Source organism: Acomys russatus, chromosome 10 (assembly GCF_903995435.1).
Source record: "Acomys russatus chromosome 10, mAcoRus1.1, whole genome shotgun sequence".
In the NCBI taxonomy this organism is placed as follows: Eukaryota; Metazoa; Chordata; class Mammalia; order Rodentia; family Muridae; genus Acomys; species Acomys russatus.
This window is the reverse complement of record NC_067146.1, coordinates 32,034,087-32,055,467: the sequence shown is the minus strand read 5'-3', so window position 1 is coordinate 32,055,467 and position 21,381 is coordinate 32,034,087. Positions and strand designations below refer to the sequence as shown.

Sequence of the window (21,381 nt, the reverse complement as noted above, 5' to 3'; positions counted from 1 at the left end):
GAGAAGTAATGCTCTCCCTGTAGCTGGACAAAATGCTCAAGGCTCACGTCAGTGTTTCCTCAGATTCTGAACCATACAAGCTTTCCCCAAAGCTCCAGACCAAACTACAACGTACAAAAAGTTACAAAGGAGCAATGCTGACACTGTGGCCATAGCCAGAGCATTGCACAAATTTCCTTTAAAAGTGGCTCAGCCTAGCTCTTTATCAGCCTAGCTCATGTCACAAGGTGCTCATGAGACCAAAGCAGCAAGAATATCAGCTGTGAGTCCTTAGCTGTAAAGGCGCCTGAAAGGACTGACTGCTTACTGTGAACTGAATGGTCTAGAAAATCATATGTGGATAATATGTAAGTGGTTGGATCACGTACATGCTAGCAACCCTCATGGCACTTTCTTCAAACCTTCCTTTGAAGTTGCAAAAGAAAAGGTTAACTGCATGAACGTGTGTAATTTGAAATTCATCAACTCTGTAGCCATTATGGGCGACCTTTTGTTTGTTATGGCTCATGGGTTGCAGGCTTGGTCTCCAACTACTGTGTGCAATCACTGTCAAATGACTCTATCATAAGGGTTCTGACTAACTCAGTGGACAAACCTATTGAGGGACGCATAACTGAATGGCATTACTGAGAGATGGCAGAAACTTTGGAAGGGAAGGCCTGGTTGGGTCACTGGAGATGTCTTCACAGGTTGTCCTTTCTCACTGCTATGACATGAACATTTATGTTCTACTGGGTTCTTCTGTCCTGATTTTTTCTTTTCTTTTCTTTGTTTTAATATTTCTTTATTATTATGTATATAGTATTCTGCTTACATGTACACCTGCAGGCCAGAAGAGGGCACCAGATCTCATTGTGAATGGTTGTGAGGTACCATGTGGTTGCTGGGAATTGTACTCATGACCTCTGGAAGAGCAGCCAGTGCTCTCAACCTCTGAGCCATCTCTCCAGGCCCTGTCCTGATTTTCCACCTTAACACTGGCGAGAAACGATGTAGCCAACACCGTGAAGCAGCCAAATGGTATTTCCTACTTCCCCGGCCACATTCATGAGAAATATGTAGCTTGGACAATTCCTCTGGAATAAGAATCACTATACAATGACCCACAAGACTTCAGAGGGGATATTGGCACAGGGTAAAAAACAAAAACTGAATTCCTGGCCTATAAAGCAGAACTGTCACCAGTTCCCACAAAGGACTCACATCCCAGTCTGCCTAGCCAGCTGTTAGGAATGTAGGCAGGACTGAGGTGCAAAGATCACATGTTCTCCCCTTGAGTTTAGCTCATCGCCATCCACATGGTGGCAATACAGCAAAAGCCACTCGGTCTCTAGCTACCATGAATGAGAGGCTGCACTGGTGTCCACAAGCAGGAGACATTTTAGATGGGATACTTTTATTTCTTTCCATGCCTACGTAAGCCTGAGTGATGAATGGTTGATTTTATTATTTCTCTGTTTGTCTCAATGTCTCTATCTTCAGAGACAGAAGAAACACTTATTTTTACACTAGAGTTTACAGAGCTCCTAAGCTTTGGCAGCTGACTTATAATGGGTCAGTGTACGGGCAGAAGGATCAGTGGCATTGGTCCACTTGGGCATCCAATAATGGGTCAGCCAGTCAGCCCGGCCTGGGTAATGGTGTTCGAAGATCTGACGGTAGTAATATCCCTCTTTAGTTTTGGGAGTATTGAAGGGAAACTTCTCGGCCGCTGCTGCCATCATTGCATCATCAACCTATAAGATAAGTTAAGAACATAAAATCCTTTTAAATTTTATATGCATTGGTTTTGCTTTCCTGTTATGTCTGTGTGAGGGTGTTGGATTCCCTGAAATGGGAGTTACATACAATTTTGAGCTGCCATGTGGGTGCTGGGGATTGAACCTGGGTCCACTGGAAGAGAAGCCAGTGCTCTTAACCACTGAGCCACCTCGCCAGCCCCACATTATTTTTTATTCTTTTGTATTTGCTCTGATACAGACCAAAATAAAGTGAAGGCATACTATACGGTAGCACACATTAAATCCTTTAAATCACACATTATTTAGAAAAATGATGAAACAAGCTATCATAAACAGACATGGTAACTTTTTAAAAATTCTCACACATATTTCACACTTGGAGGCTTAATGCAGATTCCCTGGTATCCTGTAGGTACCCAGACATATGCAAAGAGGCAGTGGTAATTAGGGAGTCTTCCCTATACGTCTTTTCATTTGATCATAGAGAATACTTTATAATCCTTCGTTTTCCTTAATTCTTATGTACTCTTATGTATGAATAATCTTAAACCTTATGTACAAAAGAGGCACTCCTTGTAGGAACTCTCCTGTAAACACAAGTATTCAAACTAAATATGAACAGAGATCCTGGCTCTCTATTAAACTATATTGTTCCAGAAAACATATTTAAAGACAGACCTGATGTTCAATGTAATCCTGCAAAATCTTGAACCAGGAGTTCTTGACTGAAGCGATCCCGTCACTGAAGGCTTCTTTTGGTCGCCAGAGAATCTCTTTGGGTAGCAGGTTGGAGTCCTCAAAAGTTTCTCTCAAGAGATGTTTTTCTATGCCATTCTGTCATGAACAAAAAAGAAGGGCCAGTGATGTCACCCGTGGAACCACCAACAATTGGGGTTATTTAAATCCAGAGCTGATTTACCTACTTTGGGAATTTTCATTTCAGGTGGCAGAGACAAGTAATAGGCGCAAAACCGATGATCGAGAAATGGGACTCTCAGTTCGAGACTGGGAAAACAGAGACAGTCTCAGTCAGAACACTGCCGTGGGCTCCGCAGTAACTGCCCCAGACTGAGTAATGCAGATCATAGAGGCAGGTTTCAGCCACGCTGCATGATCAGACACATACCAAAGTCTGTACTCAAACTAAAACCAGAATCCAGAGAAGGACACTTCCTATTTTAAACTATTTCTTTCCTTCGGTGTCTATGAAAAAGTAACTGTTTCTGTAAAAACAGGAAAGTTAAGAATGATGAGTGACTTAGTCATGAGGATGTACAAAATGCCACGTCATGTGTACAGGGCCCTAGTGACACTGGCCAGGACATGCAGACAGGTAGTAACGAGGATTCCAGACCATTCGTAAACCAAGCATGGTTCAGTAGAGGGGCCCAAAACACTGAGTGACAGGTATTCATCCTTCACAATACGGCCTTCTGTTCTTCAGGAAGGCCAGTTAAACATGAGAAGTCTGGCCAAGAAGAATTGGCACTAAATAAAGTGAATTTTATTATACAGTCTTATCAAACCTCTTGCATCTTCAGTGCCTGTCCCCTCAGGGGCATATCAAAGTGTCACAGCAAGCACTTACTCCTTGCAACGTGGAGCTCACAACTCCCAAATGCCCTTTCATGCTTAGATGCGGCTGCTGCAGCCCTCCAAGTCAGGTATGGCACATTACTCTTATGATCTAATGACATAAAACCTGCCTAGCACACCCAAAGAAGATGACCTCTCCTCACTGAGTGATAGTATCCAGGCCACAGCCCAGCCCTTTGGGGGATAAATTTACCCAAAAACCATACTTTGCAGCCAACTTAAAAAAAAAAAAAGATAAGCAACTCATCTCATTCTCCCATCCCCCATCCCACCCCCACCCCAATGTTTCTTTGTTTTACAGCTGAGTATAAATTTACCCGTGGGCAGCGGTTGTGCGGTCTGCACGGAGAACGTCAAACAGATATAGTTCCTTCAGCAGCCTCTCACTGTCCTCCTCGGCCTTCTCAGGAGAAGGCGCCTAGTTAACAAACGAAAGGATGTGATGTGGCCTTGCCACACAGGCAGGCAGCCTTTGTTTTGGCCTTACATATAAAATGAAAGGTGAGTGAGACAGAGGATTTAACAGGGCTAAGCAATGCAAGGAAGTGAATTCAGAGGCCAGCCGTGTTTTGTAAGCAGACCCATCTACCCTCCTAAGTGCTTCGTATGGAAACAAGTAAGATGGATGATGCTTAACAGCCACGATTCCATAGGGACTAAAAACCACAAAAGCAGCCGGGTCAGGTAGTACACGCCTTTAATCCCAACAGTTGGGAAGCAGAGGCAGGTGGATCTCTGAATCTCTGAATTCAAGGCCAGCCTGATCTATATAGTAAGTTTCAGGACAGCCAGAGCTAGATACTGAAACCCTGTCTTTAACAAAAGAAAAAGAAAAAGAAAAAAGGAAAGAGACAAATAAAAACAAAAGCAATTCTCATGTTTAATTTTAAGAATGAAAAGTATCTAATACTATTGAGACTTCTTTCTCCTAAGATAGATAGATAGGTAGATAGATAGATAGATAGATAGATAGATAGATAGATCGACAGACAGACAGACAGGCAGATAGATAGATAGATAAAAACAAAAGCAATTTAGCCTGGACATCTTTTCACTTCAGAGTGCTCACCTTGTGGAAATATATGTATCCTTGTGTAAGTTCATCTGATCCCTCTCCAGAGAAGATCACCACACTGTCTGTGTTCTTCCGAATATACTTAGAAATTAAATACATACCTGAAATGAGAGGGAATTTATCGATGACGTCAGTGTCTTCTGGAAAGCCCCAGAAACAATTATCGGCTGGAGCGCCTCGATGGACTGAATTAATATAGAAGCAGCTTCCAAAAGGGTCACATAAATGCTCATAAGCCATCTACATGCAGTCAATCCAACTTAGGCAATAAAACAGCCTAGAAGCCACTGGAATATTTTATAAACATGTTCCAAAATTATGTTCTTAGAGCAAGACTTTCTACCTCAAAATTTGGCAAGATTGAACCACTCAAATACCTAACTACTACGGCCTGCACGCTTACACTGCTACAGAAAAGTAAGGATGTGAGCAGTGCAATACTTAGGATGCAGTTTGTTAGCCCAAGAACCTATGTGGTGGTGCTGAGACTTGTGGTGGAGAAGTGAGGGGTGGTGGGGAAGGCCTGGTTGGGGTTGCATGGGTCCTCAAGAAGCTTGCCTTAGAAAGCATTAAGGTGATTCGCAGGAGAAGCCAAATTAGCTCTGAGCCAATTGTTTTAAACCAGAACTCCTCCCTATTCTCTGACCTCCAGTCTCACTGTGAGATGTCATTCTCATGTGTGGCTCCTCGATGCCACCCACCAAAATGCCATGCTGTTGGACTTTTGGCCTGCAAAATTCTGAGTTGAAAAAAACTTTGTTTTTGAAAAATGTGTCTTGCCGACGCTTTATAGTAACGGCAAATGGACTGAGGGAAGCGTTTTGCTCTCTTCCACCACCAGTCTCCATTTCCAAAGTCCACATTTGATTAAGAAGCCATGTGCATAAGGAAACACGGCTGCCTGGTACTTACTCCACATCTCGCTACACCATCGTTTCCGCCAACCTCACTGTTATCCTTCTTAGGAGAGACTTTCTTCTTCCTAACCCTGCCTCTACCTCCTGAAAATTCAATCACAGGCACGCTACAGATGTGTGCATTCAACTACGATGCTTCAGAAGGCCGAGCCACTGTAATCCTCAAGGTATTTTATTGCACTCCAAAGTGAGTTTAAAAAAAAAAAAAAAAAAAAAAGCCTACTAAGCTGGTAGCATTTTAGGGACTCAGCATCACTGGATCTACGTGATTTGTGGTACACTTTAAATCTTAGACTATGCTCACCAGATAAAACTAGTGCTGCTTGCATGGCAATACTAGCTAGTAATTGTCAGCTGTGTGACGGAGCATTTGCGTCTACATAAGAACTCCGTAAGGAAAATGTACTGCAGTATAGACCTATTTCCCTATTTTATAAAGAACAGTGTTCCCTCAGTATTCAAATGGGACTGGCTCCAGGTCCTCCGCTCAGCTACTCACATCTTCAGATGCCCCAACAAAGCCACACACATGTACAGGCACATCTTGCTTTACTGTGCTTGGATTTACTGTACCTCAGAGGAAGTTCTCATTTCTTACAAATTAAAAGACTGGTAATCCTGCAATTGGCAAATACACTGTATCACTTTCCCACAGTTTAGATAAAGGCAGTAAGATATTCCTCAATAAAGTTACTTAGTAGATGGCAGTACCCTGTAGCTGTACACATAGCTTTTATATGCTCTAGGAAACAAAACCTCGCTTCACTAAGACATTTGCATTACTGTTGAGATCTGAACGTGTAAAACCTATGAAATGTTCTCATGCCTTAAATCACCTCTAGATTATGTACAATATCTGAGACAGTATAAATGCTGTGCAAGCAGTTGTTATACTGCATTGTTCAGAATAATGAAAATAATAAAGTCTGCATGTTCAGTAATATACAATACTGCTCTCAAGTGTGTGCAAGCTTTGTGTGGTGAAACTCAGGGATAATATTAAGTAGTTTGGCCCAAGTATACCAAGCAAGACACTTCATATGGAGAAAATGGGAGAAAATCCTATGGTCATGCTATAAATGCCAAGTGTGCGGGAGCCCTCCTGCCTCGGCATCCTGGGAGCTGGAATACTGGCTACAATGGGACAGTTTTGAGGTAACAATAATTCATATAAAGTGTGAGAGACATAACCTAGCATATATTATGCGCTTAGGAAATGTGAGCTGTTGTTGCTTATTTTTATGAAGCATTCTTTAAGGCTGGAGGCACAGATGACCCTGTAATATCCATTCAGGCCTTCCTCCAGGCAAGAAGAAATGCACAGCACTCTTAAATGGTCAGTATATTATAGTATTATTAGCAATATAGGATATTTGCTTATATTCATATTTAGATAATATCTCTTAAACTGATATCATCTTAAACCTTCTGCTATTTCAGTATTAGAACTCTTTTCACCATAACAAAATTCCTCACCTACAGATGCTCGAACTGTTGTAATATCATAAGTTTCCAAGGAAAATATGACCTCGTCCAAGGCCTGAATGCCTTCTTCAGAATTAAAAAGGACTTCATGATGCTCGCTTCCAATATAATTTGCCACCTGATTGTGAAGAAAAACCAATATATTTGTCAAAGAACTGCTTTTGAAAACAAAACGGGTCAGTTCCTCTCAAGGTACCCTGAATTCACATGGTGAAAAAACAAAAATGAAACGAAAGAAGAATCAAGGTCTCTCTGGACCACCATGACAAGAGGCAGTGCAGTCCACCACAACACACTAGCTAAAGTGTGCCAGGTGCCTCTGCCTGGCCCTCACTGCCCACTCAATCACATGAAGTAAATCTCCTACCAGCTCTTTCCAAATCAAAGCTACAGACTCAGTCTAATACCCCAGGTTCCCAATAAGCACACCACTCTCTCCTAATTTACCTCATTTCTCCCTTGTCCAACATGGTCCCCTTTCAAATATCATCTCCTTTTTGCTGTGCTGAAATGCCCAATTTTATATCCAGCATGTTATCCTTACACAAGTAGCCCTTGGCCATCTTGCAGCAAATAGCTATTTGCATTGGGATTCTTCTCTAGATCTTTCTCAGTCATTCTAGGTCTTTCCAGAGCAAGAACCCTGTCTTCTGCACACAGAATTATGTGGACAAGGTCTATTCTGTCTACACTTCTCAACGCAATGCTTCATATATAAAAAAAATATATCTCACAATTACTAGAGTGCTTACTACACACTAGGTGTGATATCACACACTTCGTATGAACACGTACTTTTACTTTAAAGCTATTCCATTTTAAGCTGTGCGGTGGCTCATGCCTGTGACCCCACAGGAATGGGGAAATCCCACTAGGGGGGCTGAAATCAAATCATTGCTTTGATGAGATTACAGCCAGCCTAGACAGCCCAGACTGAACCAATTTGAGACCTTGTCTCAAACTCAAACACACACACACACACACACACACACACACACACACACACACACACAATTACCCTATCACATTACTGTAAATACTGTTGAGTAAAAGTGAAGCCTTTCACAGTAGAACCAAGGCTTGAAACCACCAAGCAGGGTCCAAAGCCTACAATGTTAATACTGAGCAGAGCTCTACTTTCAGAAGAAAACTGCAATCACTGAGTCTTTGGGAAGAGTCTTTGGGACACAATGGATAAAAGCACCCAGTAGAGAAAAGACCAGCACTTTTGCTGTCTATTACCAGGGTCAGCAGCACAAAGAGGCAACACTATTGTCTCAGAAAAGGGGTAACTGGTATGGGTCACCTTAGTCATAACTGCTTCTCCAGCCCCAGCTGAGCAGAACCACAGATCTTTACTTCAAAGTATACAAAACTTCCCTCTGAAACTCCAGGAGCCAGGCCCTCATGGTCCACACTGCTCCAGCATGATCCTCCATTAAACACCCCGGCCCAAAATTCCAGACGCCTTCCACAATCCTCCCCCAAAACAACATGGGCACGTCTGTCACAGCAGTATCCCACAATCCGGATAACAACTCCTATCCTGGTGTGTTCTCTATGGGTGTGATAAAGACCACGATGACCAAAATCAGCTTGGGGAAAAGAGAGTTTATTTGGTTTACATATTCTGAATCACAGGCCATGGAGGAAAGACAATGGAGGAGCTCAAGACGGGAACGCAAGGCTCAGGAGCAAGCCCATAAGTAAGCAGGGTTCCTCCAAAGCCTCTGCTTCAGGTTTGCCTGCCAATTCCTGCCTCAAGTTCCACCTTAGATTCCTTCAATGGACAATGACTAGGGGTATGTAAGCCAAGTAAACCCTGTCCCTCGGCAGGTTGCTTTGGGTCATGGCCTTTATCACAGTAACAACAGGCAAACTAAGACAACTTCTGCCTAATTTCATCCTCATAAGAGCACTAAGTTCTAAATACACAACGGGCAGGTTGCCCCGTACCTTCCTAGCAGCCAGCAGGTCGGGGCTGTCTTCCATGCCAATAGCAAACGTCTGGAGGGGGTACTGCACTTGGGCCTCCTTGAGTTGCTTCAGCAGAGAGGCAGCCACCAGGCTGGAGTCCAAGCCGCCTACAGTGTGAGAACCAGCTCAATAGTTACACACATCTTCACTGGACAGCGCAAAGGCCACCACACACCTGTTACGCGTCCAGATTGAAGTTTGGCTCTAAAGAACGCCGAGTTTTATACACTGCAATCAACTTTAGTGAGACTTACAGTGAAGCGAATATAGAGGAAATGTGTGTGTGAAAGTGAAGATAACAATACAGATGTTATACTGGTCCCTACAAGGACAGCTGTTTCTAAGGGAGTTTAAAAGATAAGTACACAGGACACGAAAGAATGAATACCAACCAGCTCTGACACAAACAACCGCAGCTTATAAACACATCTATGACAAAGCAAAGACAAAATTACGCAGCAGGCCTGTAACACTCAAAGCGCAGGGACAGCGACAAGTCATTTCATTTAAAGCGCAGTAAGCCGTAGGTTTCTTTAAACTGACATCACCTGACAGGAGGCAGCCGATCCTCCGATCGGTCATCAGGCGCTTCTTGATAGCGTTGTCAAAAAGGGTACGCAGATTAGTCTTCACAGCCTCTATCTCGAAGCCTAGGAAACACAGAGAATAAATGAAGCCAGCCCAGGGAAGCTGAGGCTGAGCGAGGTCAGCTGAGGCCCTCACTCAAGGGGATCCCACCACCTCCAAACCAAAGAGGAAAGGGGTCTTAACACCAAAACCATCCAAGTGGTGTGTAAGTGGCTCATGTGCTTTCAGGGATGGGCTGGGGTTTGGTCCCAGGCATCAGTCACCTGGGAAGAGTTTCTCCACGCTGTCATAGAGGGCGTGCCGTGGCTCGTCCCTGCAGTGATGGTATTTGACCATTTCCACGGATGCAACTTTGCCATTTGGTTTTAAATCCAAAACTTCGTAGTGTCCAGGAAGGAAGGGCTCCACTTTTAAGAAGGGGGTCGTGGAGTGTTTCAATGAAACAAGCCCTGCAAACACAAAACAGTGACATGGGCGACTAAATGCTTCTCTGCGGCTTTTACAGTCAGCTAATATCCTCTAGTCCCTATTTCCCCCTTTAAATACAAGTACATGTCCACTATACAAAAAAATAGGGGGGGGGAATAATTACCCCAAACCCTTCCATCTGTTTACCGAAGACGTAAGAGCGGCATAGAGACAGGACACAAAACTGAATGGGCTTGTCGCTATTTAGTGCAATAGGAAAATGATTGTTTTCAAGATAATTTCTGAGCCCAGTGACATAAAGATTCCAAACTTCACTTTTTAACACACTCATGTCCAATTGTTACCATCACATTTTCTGAGAAGATCCTTCCCCACACTGAAGAGCCATGTTACCTTTACTAAAATTAAAATCTTCATCATCTAATTCTTTCCCTAGCTGAAGTTTCTAATCAAGGGAACTTTTTTTTTTTTTTTTTAGATGTTTATAAAATTTTCAAAGAATAAAACTTTTTAAAAGGAAAGTCTATTTCCTATCAGAAATCAAACAAGAGATAAAAATCTGAGGGGAAAAAGAGAAATCAAAATATTAGCTTCAGGATATCTTGCCAAGCATTTCTGTCATCGCTGAGACATTTTAAGAAAAGACCCACAGTTCCTAAGACTTTAACAAGCAAAATGACCCGCCATCAGGTATTCTGAAGCCACACTTATCCCTAATAGTTGTCATATAATATATGTGAGAAAACCATATAATTTGTTTCTTCAGGCGGCTCTTACAGGCAGTAGCTGCCCTGACACCACTGTAGTCTGACTCAAAAGCCAGTGTTTTGTGGTAAATAGTCAAAATACCCTATCTATACAGATGCTCGTTATAAGTTACTATGAGTCTCTTAACCCAGTCCATGCAAAGGCCAAAGGAATCCATGGTTTTCAGGAGCTGGCAGAGCTTGAAAGCTGCACAACTCTGTAGAGGCTGCAGGCAACTGATGATGAGATATTTTAAAAGACTGATAAAGGGAAGTGGCACTCCAGATGAGATCATCTGCATAATCTGTGTGGTGGTTTCAATGAGAATAGCTCCTATAGACTCATGTGTGGACACTTGGTTAGATAGAACTGTTTGGGAAGGATTAGGAGGTGTGACCTTGTTAGAGGTATATCACGAGGGTTGAGCTTTGAAGTTTCAAAAGCCCACATTGTTCCCAGTTACCTCTCTCTGCCCCATGCTTGTGGATTAAGATCTAAGCTCTGAGCTGCTGCCTGCCTGCAGCCATGTTCCCCAACAGGACGTCATAGAAACTATAAGCCCCAAGTAAACTCTTGCCTTGGTCATGGCATCTTATTATACTACTGGAAAGGTAACTGGACAGTCTGGAAAAGGACAGTGGTAAGAATGCAGAAGATGGGCTGGAAGAGATGGCTCAGCGGTTAACAGCACTGACTGCTCTTCCAGAGGCCCTGAGTTCAATTCCCAGCATCCACATGGTGGCTCACAATCATCTATAATGTGATCTCATGCCTTCTTCTGGCCTGCAGGGGTATAAGCAGGGCAGAGTACTGTATACATAAATAAATAAATAAATAAATAAATAAATAAATATTAAAAAAAAAAAAAGAAAAGAAAAGAATGCAGAAGACAAACTTCAGAGAGTAAGCCTTTGGTGAGATTACAGTTTCATATTATGCCACCATTAGGTCTAAAAGTCCAAAGGACAGCTGGCAGAAGCAGGATCCATCCTGCTCTGTATTGCATTTGCCAGGTTTCCCATTACAAGTAAAGAATCAACAAATACCCACACTTTAGTTAGTGTGCTAAGGATCCCTTAACAGATTAAGATCCTTGCTTCAAGCAATGTTAAATCTGAAAACTGAGCGACAAAAGATTCATGAGATGGCAAAAATACATTATAGAAAGCTTGCTGTCTAGGTAAAACACAAAAGATGATTATCAAATTTACTGCCAGAAAATGCTATGTGTGTAAATGTGTGTGTGTGTGTGTGTGTTAGTAAGGTATCTGTTGGTGTGATAAAATACCCAAGATGAAAATATTTATTTTATCCCAAGCATTTGGATCACTGTGACCAAGTTCCAAGTCACTTGGCTCTATCTGTAAACCATGGCAGAAATACTCTGCAAGCAGAACAAATGGACTCACCTCCTAATAGCCAGAAAAATCAGGGACTGCAGAAACACCTAGTCAATAAAGTGCCTGCCATACGAGTGTTAGGACCTAAGTTCAGATGCCCATCTGGTGCCAGTATCCTGCATCTTTAACTCCAGTGTAGGGAGGGCAGGACAAGGGAGGCAGGTGGAGGCCTGAGCCCAGTGACTAGACAGTCTGGCTAAATCAGTAACGTCCTTAAGCTCTAAGAACAATCAAAGACTCTGCCTCAAAAAACAAGAAGGAGCCAGGCATGGTGGTGCACACCTTTAATCCCAGCACTCTGGAGGCAGAGTTAGGTGGATCTGTGAGTTTTACATCAGCCTGGTCAATATAGTGAGTTCCAGGACAGCCAGGGTTACAGAGTGAGACTCTGTGTCAAAAACAAAAACAAAAAAAATTTTAAGGTACCCAATGTCAGTCTCTGACCTCTACATGTGAAGGTGCATGCACACACACACACACACACACACACACACACTCACACACACACACACACACACACACACACACACACAAAGAGGAGAAGAGGAGTGATTAGGGTTTCAAATCTTCCTCACACTGAGTATTCATCTACTAGTCATTTGTAAACATTTTGATTGACACCTACCGGATTTTCAAAATGATCCAGAAGGAAGCAGAAACCCAAAATAGTTAAACTCCATTATTACCTTTAGCTTCTGAACACACAGCCAGAAATCCATCTTCTGTCATGGCTTTAAACAAAGGCCTGACTCCATAGGTATCTCTGCCCAGAAATACTTTCTTATTGGCAGTGTCCAGTAAGATAAATGCAAACACCCCATCCAGCATACTGATGGTCTCCTCGATACCTCCTTTGTCATAGAGATGGAGGATAATCTCACCATCCACATTGGTCTGATACTCAAATTCAAAATGCTGTCGTAGCTTAAAAAAGCAGAGCAAACAAACTGTTAGTATCCTTATGCGCTCACTATTAATCCTGACTCAGCATTTCTGTGTTCTATCATCAGTTCATGTGCTTTAGTGATTACCAAAAACATGGCATTATCAAAACTGAGCTTGTCTCAACCCGCAATTCTGAAAACTCTTCACCACAAAGGCTGAGCCCATGACAATAAAGATTGCACTCTGATAAACAGGATACCGTGGCAAGGCATCGCAGCAGCAACACGCGAAGGGATCCAAATGCACGCTGTACACCATGGCTTACACTATGTAGTTATACACGCACACTGACATAGGCAGTCATCCTTTGCTTCCAGGACCCCAGCCCCAAGACCAGATTATGTAAAATGCAATACTATTTACATATAACATGCACACATCTTCCTGTGTACGTAAATCAATTCTAGATATAGAATACTTGGTACAACATGTTTTAGATGTAATTGTTATGCGATATTATGCAGAGCGTAAAACTGTGGACATGTTCGGTACAGACACAATTTTCTCCCAAACATTTTCCAACATTGTTTACCCTGATCTTCAAAGGTAGAATCCAAAAATATAGATAACAACATTTCAACAAACTGAGAGAACAGTTTGCCTTGTCACCATGGAACTGAAACTGCATCTTCAGCAACCGGCAACTTTTGAGCTGGGGTGCAGAGTCTAGCTCATCCTCAAAGACCTACCTTGAAAATATAAAGCAAAAGGACAAACCCAGCTGTGAGTCCTTGCTGACAAATGATTCATCACAATGGAAGAGTCCAGACCCAAGCCAGACCTGGACAACACGGGTGGACAACATCCAGACCTTCCTGGACATCGGGACATTGAAGCTACTTCTCAGGGACAGACAAGATGACCATGGTCTTTATCATCAGTTCACATGCAATGAGCCCATTCTGGCCACCGAGGCTACAACGAAGCCCTCATAGCCTGACTTCAGACTTACAGGGTGTTTTCAATTTTCAAAAGGGAAATTGAAATGCCTATGTACGACCTGTAAATAGGCCTCAGGCCTCTCTGCCCCTCGTGTGTGGTCCTTCCTCCTGGGAAGCATTCATTCACAGAACTGTCAAAGCCTGGGCTGTGGCTGCCTCCACAACACCTCCAGCTGGCCACTCTCCCCAGCTAAGGATTCCCAGGGTAGACCTGGCTCAAGTAGGCGAAGTTTGAAAATGCAGCCCTCTGGACAGACACATCCTGCAGCATTTGAAAATGATGTGTCACCTTCCACTCTCTTTTCCAATGGTAATTTATTCAAAAGGGAGGTGTCCCCTCACCAACAATTCCCAAGTACTAGTTCTAACTGCTGAAATGCTGCTCCTACAATGCACCCACACCTGGCCACCTTCTGAAGCCATGCTGGCATCTGACATATTGCAGGCCCCTGGTTTATCTTTGTTGTCTCCTTCCACAGTCCTGGCACACCCTGGCTGTATCGTATTTTCTGTTATTATCAAAGCCGGAGCTGAAGACAGACTTTGATGCTGTTATTTCTCAAAATATATAAGATTAAACTTGGGCATTCTACTCTTAGGTTTCCAGCTTTCCCGTTTGTAGAGGTTTGGATGTCTCAGAAAAACAGCAGAAAGTCTTTGAAAATATAAACCAAGACAGCCACGGCTATACAGAGAAACCTTGTCTCGGAAAAAAAATAAAAACAAAAAAACAAAACAACAACAAAAAATTACCTAATTCTAAAAAGACGTGTTTTTAAGATATTAACTTTCAATTTCTTAACAAAATTAACAAGCAACAAGTGGCCAAGTAAACCAAGGTATTTTCTAATGTCAAACAAACCAAGATAGTTCCTAACCTCACTTCAGGAAGGCACAGGGCAATCAATACTGGCAGAGTGCATCCTAGTATTTCCATATACATTGGCTTGGTGCAATGAGAGCCAACCCCTCCCACCTCACTCCTTTAGTCTGCTCTTAACTTTCCTCTTACCATTTAACCTACAAGTATGCAGCTTTGTACACAGCACACTGTCAGGAACAGCAATAAGCTCCCCCACCCCCACCCACCCCTGTCACTGCTGGCAAAGTTGAGAAGGCTTGAGTTGTGCCCAAATTCCCATAGCTTCTTTTTACCCTAGTACACAAGAAAGCCCTCATTTCGCCCACCTGAGACTTGCAAGGGTGTTTTTGATTTTCAAAAAGGAAACTGAAATGCATATGTATGGCCTGAAAATACACCAAACAGCAAACAGGTATTTGTAGAAAACATGCTTTTAGTAAAAGTACACTTACTAACTGGATAAAGGCTTCAGATGAGGACCCTACTTAGCAAGCAAACTGGCAAGTAAAAGTAAAAAAAAAGTTCAGGAATAAAACGAGCCATAAGTAGTTAGGGTATAAATGCCTACCAATAAGGGTAGGTACAGAAATCTCAAAATTTACCAAGAAACATCATAAATAAATGCCTAAATCTTGACTGAAAATCTGGCCTAAAACAAAAAAACAAGACATGGGTGCACATGTGTGAGTGTGCATGCATACACAAACACACACACACACACACACACACACACACACATAATTTTTTTAAAAAGCAAAGCAAAACAAAAATAAACATAGCTAAATGTATTCTAGGCTATTTGGGGAAAAATATAAATTGAGTATTAGATATTATGGTCTTAGGATTGGCATTAATGTTAGTAGGAGGATGTCCTACTTCTTAAGAGACAAAAGGTTACATATTTTAGAGAAAAAGTATTATGATATGCCACCACACTAGAATAACTCAGCCTAAAAGGAATGTACAGGCCTGAAGATAAATACAGACAAATATTAACAATTATCAGTTTTCATGCACATTACTCTAGAGGAATGAAAAGTCAGGGAAGGGGTTAACAAGCTTGCAAATATAGCAAGGGGTTGTATTTGTACAAGCTTGTAAATTACAGATTTAATTTTTTTTTTTTTTTCCTTATGAAAAACTAGTGAAATCATCCTGGATTGGAAGGTTCTTATCATCTCCAGCTTCCGGGACCAACATTTCTCTCCCCTCACCCGTCCTTGTTCTCCAGACACCAGCACAGAAAGTTCCAATTTTAACACCGCCAAGTCTTAGCATGCTTCGCTGCCTCCAGCCACCTTGCCACCATTTGGCTCCTACTAAGTGCAAAATTGCAATAAATTTCCCAGTGGTCATATTACATAACAGTACAAATATTATAACCTCCCAACTTTTCAACTCTATCTCTCCTGTAAGCCCTCAACTGCTGCTGCCCTTGGAATGCTGCTGACAACGAGAGACTGACTGTCCTGTCTTCCCAGGCCCATATTTCCCCTGCTCAGTTACTCTCTCCCAGACTCCTTTCCACTCACGGGCTTCTACACACATTATCCCCTCCACGGGAAACACCTGCCAGCCTTGCCCAGTGTTCTGAAGTCTTGCTTCTTCAGGACCACTCGTGTTCCCGCTTCCTGCAAACAGGGCTCCTATATGTATCACTTCTATATTTGCTTTCAGAAAGTTCAGTATAGCCAGGCGCTGTGGTGCATGCCTTTACTCCCAGCACTTGGGAGGCAGAGGCAGGCGGATTGCTATGAGTTCAAGGCCAGCCTGGTCTACAAAGTATAGGACAGCCAAGGCTGCAGAGAGACCCTGTCTCAAAAAGAAAGAAAGGAAGGAAGGAAGGAAGGAAGTTCATTATACAAAGAGTGATTGTGTCTGTGTCCTGATGGAAAAAGCTGCATTGGAGTACAGACCTAACCATCTTTTGTAACTACTGTACCTCCATCACCTAACGCAGAACATAACACAGCCCTAATTAATATTGAAACTGTAACAGGAAAAGCAATTGAATTGGCAGCCCTGCTTTAGTCACTTTTTAAAACTCTAACTCATTTTACCTTTGAGTCAGTGCCTTGTACACAAATGAGTTAAGAACATAGGACAGGGTTAACAAAGTAAAAGCACAACATGAAATATGAACATCATAACTGTAGATCTGAAGGTTAATTACAGACAGCCATACCCAGCTTCCTTCTGCTTACCGCCTTGTGGTTGTAGATCTCACCATTGTAACAGAGCCACAGATAAGGGTATTTCCTCACTCGGATTGGCTGCATTCCAAACAGGGGGTCAACCACTGCCAACCGGTGAAAGCCAAAGCAGCAGTTGGTGTATCCATTGACATTCTCGAAACGGAACGCATCTGGCCCCCGGTGTGCAATCTTCATCGCACTCAGACACTGCACGGAGAGGCAGTCATCGCTGCCGAAGAGGGCCCAAATACCACACATGCTGCAGGGGAGCTGCGGGCTCTCTGCGGAGAAAAGCACAGGGTCCAACTCCTAAGTCCAGAAACTTACACAACCCTCTCCAAAAGTTGGACACGAACCATCTTTATCGACAGCAAGTTTCCATTAGGTTGGCAGACACACGGGGAATGATTTCATTTGCTTAGAAATGTTTTTAAAACTACAGATGACTTTTATATTCAACCAGCTACATAAGCCTAGCGCCCAGCCGAAGGCCACATCTCCCCCGCCTTAGGGTTTGGTGGAGGGTGCACCCAGCCACATCCAGGTCATACTGTGTCTCTGCAGCCCAGGACTATTTTCAAGATCAATGGCAGACTTGGCTGGCTCCAAGCTAGGTAAGGATCCCAGCCCCACCCCCTCCAGCTAAGAATCTCAAAAGACCCCCCCAAAGGTCTGGAAGATTCCCCATGTTAACACAGCCTCTTCTTAAGCCACGGCAGTTCAATGCCTTTTCTTTATCTGTACTCTGTGCAGGCCAAATATAAAGGGAATAAATCGCAGCTCTTAGGCAGCATTATGTAATATTAATACAGTCCCTTAAGCATGCCACCACTTCTAGATTAACCTCTAAGGAATTTACCTAAATATGATAAAAAAATAAGAAAACAATAACCTGATATCAGATACACTAACAAACATTTTGAGTTCACTGAGGATATAAAAAGCTTGGCTGTTGCTAGGGGCTGTTGCTAGGGGCTGTTGCTAGGGGCTATGATATACAACGCTAACATTGAGGACAGAAGCAGGGTGGATCAAGAGTTCATGGGCATCCTGTGCTACATGAGATCTTGTCTCCCCTCAACAAAAGAAAAGTTCAGTATCAAAGTATCCTCAATAACAAAAAGAGTCTGAAATATTCGTCTCAAAGTTGCACTGGGTAGCTAGCTATGAGATGAAGCAATATTGGAGGAGGGGCGACTTAGATCCCTGTAGGCCAGACAGCAAATAATTCCTACAGATATTTCACTATATATATCTAATATATATATATACACACACACACAGACACACACACACACACACACATTTTTATATATAGTTTAAACTAGATATATCTCTAGTTTAAAATAGTTAAATAAAGAATCTCCAACTAGTAAATTCTACTGTATCTGTTCAAAGTGCAAACCTTCAACAAAGGCCACATAATCTGGAACAAACGCCCTAAAAAAATATACAGCCTTTCCTATGAGCCACTCTGAAGACTCCTTGAAACTATTCCAGCTGCCTCAAAGCTTTGATGCACTTTGAGTGGACCAGATCGCACTCTGAGAAGGGGCATCAGGGAGAGCAGCCCGAACACAAAGTGCAAGCCAAGTGTGTATCCCCTTCCATGATGCTGTCTGAAGAGTCTACGACAGGACTGGTCTGCATACGCAGCAGGAAAGTCCGCATCTTTAGGACGGGTGGCTGTTCATAAGCAATATTTGGGTTAATGCCAATGAAAAGTGGGTTAGCTACACACACAGCTCTAAATGAGATATCACCACCAAATCCCTCCACTCAGAGCCCAGGGAACTTGAGGAAGAGAAGGGCAGAAGGAGTTAGGGAGACAAAGTGGACAGAGGTCAACAGGAGAACTGAGCAAAGCTCATGTGGACTCACAGAGACTGAATCAGCAAGCACGGGTTCTCCACTAGGTCCTCGGCATGCGTACTATCGTGGTGATCCTCAAGCTCAGGGTCAAATGACTCTTTCACAGGGCCACCTAAGACCATCAGAAAACACGGGTATTTACAATATGGTTCACAACAGTAGCAAAATTACAGTTATGAAGTAGCAACAAAAATAATTTTGTGGTTGGGGGCCACCACAGCATGAGGAACTGTATTCCTGAGGTCTCAGGAAGGCTGAAAGCCATGGTAACGTAGCTTTCCTTCCGTTTAGTACTTTTATGGAACTCTTAAATGAGTAGGTCTCTAACTCCTGTGCCTTCTCTTGAGGCTCACTTATTTTTCTCTTGGCTTGTCTTCCATATCATGGCTTTCCTTTTATCTTATCTTATTAAATTTTATTATGTCTGGTTGTTATTTCTTAGAAGCCGGTTCTTTTCTGATGAGAGACAGGAAGGGAATGGATCCAGATGACAGAGGTGGGAGGAACTGGGAGTAGAGGGAGGGGAAACAATTCAGACTTTATTACAGGAGAAAAGAATCTATGTTTAATGAAAGGGTTAGCAAAGCGCTTTGAAAATCGATTGTGATTATCAGAAAATCATTTACCTGGGTCTTAAGGCTCTTTAATGAATTGTCTGTTATGCAAAACATATGCCAGCAAATAATGAAAAGAAAAGTTTACAGCACTTTCCTTCAGAAAGAATAAGGAATTAAAAAAAAAAATGTTTTATAATTGGAATCAGTCTTCTAAGCAGGGAGAGCCCCCCCCCATTCTGTGTTTTCCTCACTGTTGTCTGTCCCTGTAATTTTCCACATTTCCTAGTTAACTTTATAGCAATACTGTCCAGTGGGAATATGAGCCATATTTTAATATGCTAATCTTAATATACTAATAAAACCCATTAACAAGGCAAGAGAAAACAGTAAAACTAATTTTAAACGTGCCTCCACACGGCACACCCTAAACAAAATAATCAATACAATAGAATCAAAATTAATTATATTTTACACTACTTCTTCTAAATTATTAAAAACCGACTGGAGGGGTAGTTCAGTAGGTAAGAGGATAACAGTCAAAGCATCAAGAGTTCGGTTTTCGAAACCATCGAAACCGGATGTAGTTCACACTTAACACGAGTTAGTTCAGGCTAGCCAGCCTGTCTAGAGGTCAGTGCATGCAAGTACTGACCTCTTGTGGCTCCTTCGCTGGACAGCACCACTTCTGTGCACTTAATTTCTACTGAAGATCTAACTAAACTTCATGGGATAATTAATATTACAGTACTGGCATCAATCAACGAAAATAGTTAACTGTTAAAACCTGTAGGCCAGGGGCCAAGAAAATCAAGCCTGTCCTTGTATTTTAAAAGTTACATCAATCTGAAGCCAGGCCTGTCAATGGCTACCTATTATTAAGAAAAAGCATGCTAACCCCCTTGCCTTTTTCTGTATTCCTGTCTCCTTAAACAGATAGCTCCTCAGTGAGGCTGCGGGTCTTACAGTCTGGAGCTGGAGTGGGGGAAGGGGCCGAGCAGCAACGTGAGTGGCGGATCCAAACTGGCAGTCAACCCGGGAGACACTCTCCAGAGTTAGAGGAAGCCTCGGGCATAAGCGAGAACCAGGCCCCAGCACTAGCCTGGGGCGCCCAGCTGGGGCTGGTGCAGGCTTCCAGCTGGTCCCCGGCGAGGCCCTCGGGTAGCCAAAGTTTCCCAGGCTCAGACGTCATACAGTAAAAGAAAATAATAACACTTATGGTGTCCAGACCGAGGCCACCTTTGCCTTCTGTCTGGCGCGGCCCGGTCTCCAACGCTACACTTCGCTTGTGTGAAAGCGCTCCTCGCCAGCTCGGTGCCAGGTGCGCAACAATCGCCCGCGCCCGCCCCGCCCTGGCACCGGCTGCACCGCAGCAGCTGTTTGGCGCCAGACGCCTGTGTTTAGCACCCGCGTGCCCGCGCGGACAGCGCATCCTCCGACCTCCCGGGCGCGCATAACGTACAGCGTTGAGCACCGGGGTCCCGCTTACCTGCGCGCTAGCAGCCGGGGCCGGAGGAGGTAGAGCGGAGGAAACGCTGCGAAAGGAAGCTGCTCCTCATCTTATAGCCCGTCCGGCTTCTGTAACACGTGCGGGAAGTTTCATCATGTCGCTGGGACCCAACCCGTGCGCAGGGGCGTGGCCCGCAGTGCTGACGAAATACGCCAGGCGGGGCCGAGGCCAAGGAGAACGCGCACCCTGGGGAGATGGTCTGTTTTGTGTTCCTTTAGGTTCTGTGACCTTGCATGCAGGATAACCTCAGAGGTCGGCTGTAGCCTCGCTGCGTTATTTACCTGACCCACTCATGCTGAAATTAGAAATCTCCGAACCTGAGATGTTCCTATGGAATTCATCACAGGATGAGTACAGTGCCCCCTCAGCAATAGATCTTCTCCTCCTTAATTGTACTCTTCAATACTCCCAGAGTGTCTGATATATGGATGTGGACACAAAAAATATTTGCTGAAATGGTGAGACTGTAACACAAATAGGAATAGCTGGAAGGACACACACACACACACACACACACACACACACACACACACGGTTAGATGGATA

At 43.3% G+C, this 21,381-nt stretch overlaps 1 protein-coding gene across 1 annotated transcript; it reads right to left on the bottom strand.

Annotated features, from left to right (window-relative positions):
- Positions 1–1,278: 1,278 nt before the first annotated feature.
- On the bottom strand, positions 1,279–20,959 carry Asns (asparagine synthetase (glutamine-hydrolyzing)). Its single transcript, XM_051151945.1, has 13 exons — positions 20,815–20,959; positions 18,781–18,883; positions 16,909–17,180; positions 12,643–12,880; positions 9,644–9,829; positions 9,341–9,442; positions 8,772–8,899; positions 6,807–6,933; positions 4,408–4,514; positions 3,656–3,756; positions 2,666–2,747; positions 2,421–2,576; positions 1,279–1,736 (listed from the first exon to the last, which is right to left on the bottom strand). Exons 3-13 carry the CDS (start codon positions 17,155–17,157, stop codon positions 1,527–1,529), a joined length of 1,686 nt encoding a protein of 561 aa, XP_051007902.1. The 5' UTR covers positions 17,158–17,180; positions 18,781–18,883; positions 20,815–20,959; the 3' UTR covers positions 1,279–1,526.
- Between the last annotated feature and the right edge of the window lie 422 nt (positions 20,960–21,381).

Bases quoted from the DNA above. Each gene is read 5' to 3' on its own strand.
- Asns (XM_051151945.1), bottom strand. From the start codon at position 17,157: ATGTGTGGTATTTGGGCCCTCTTCGGCAGCGATGACTGCCTCTCCGTG. The intron at 9,830-12,642 runs GTAATAATGGAG...TTGTGTTTGCAG, and splicing joins TGTGTGTTCAGAAGCTAAAG to GGCTTGTTTCATTGAAACAC. The intron at 4,515-6,806 runs GTGAGGAATTTT...CTCTCATTTCAG, and splicing joins AACAGTTCGAGCATCTGTAG to GTATGTATTTAATTTCTAAG.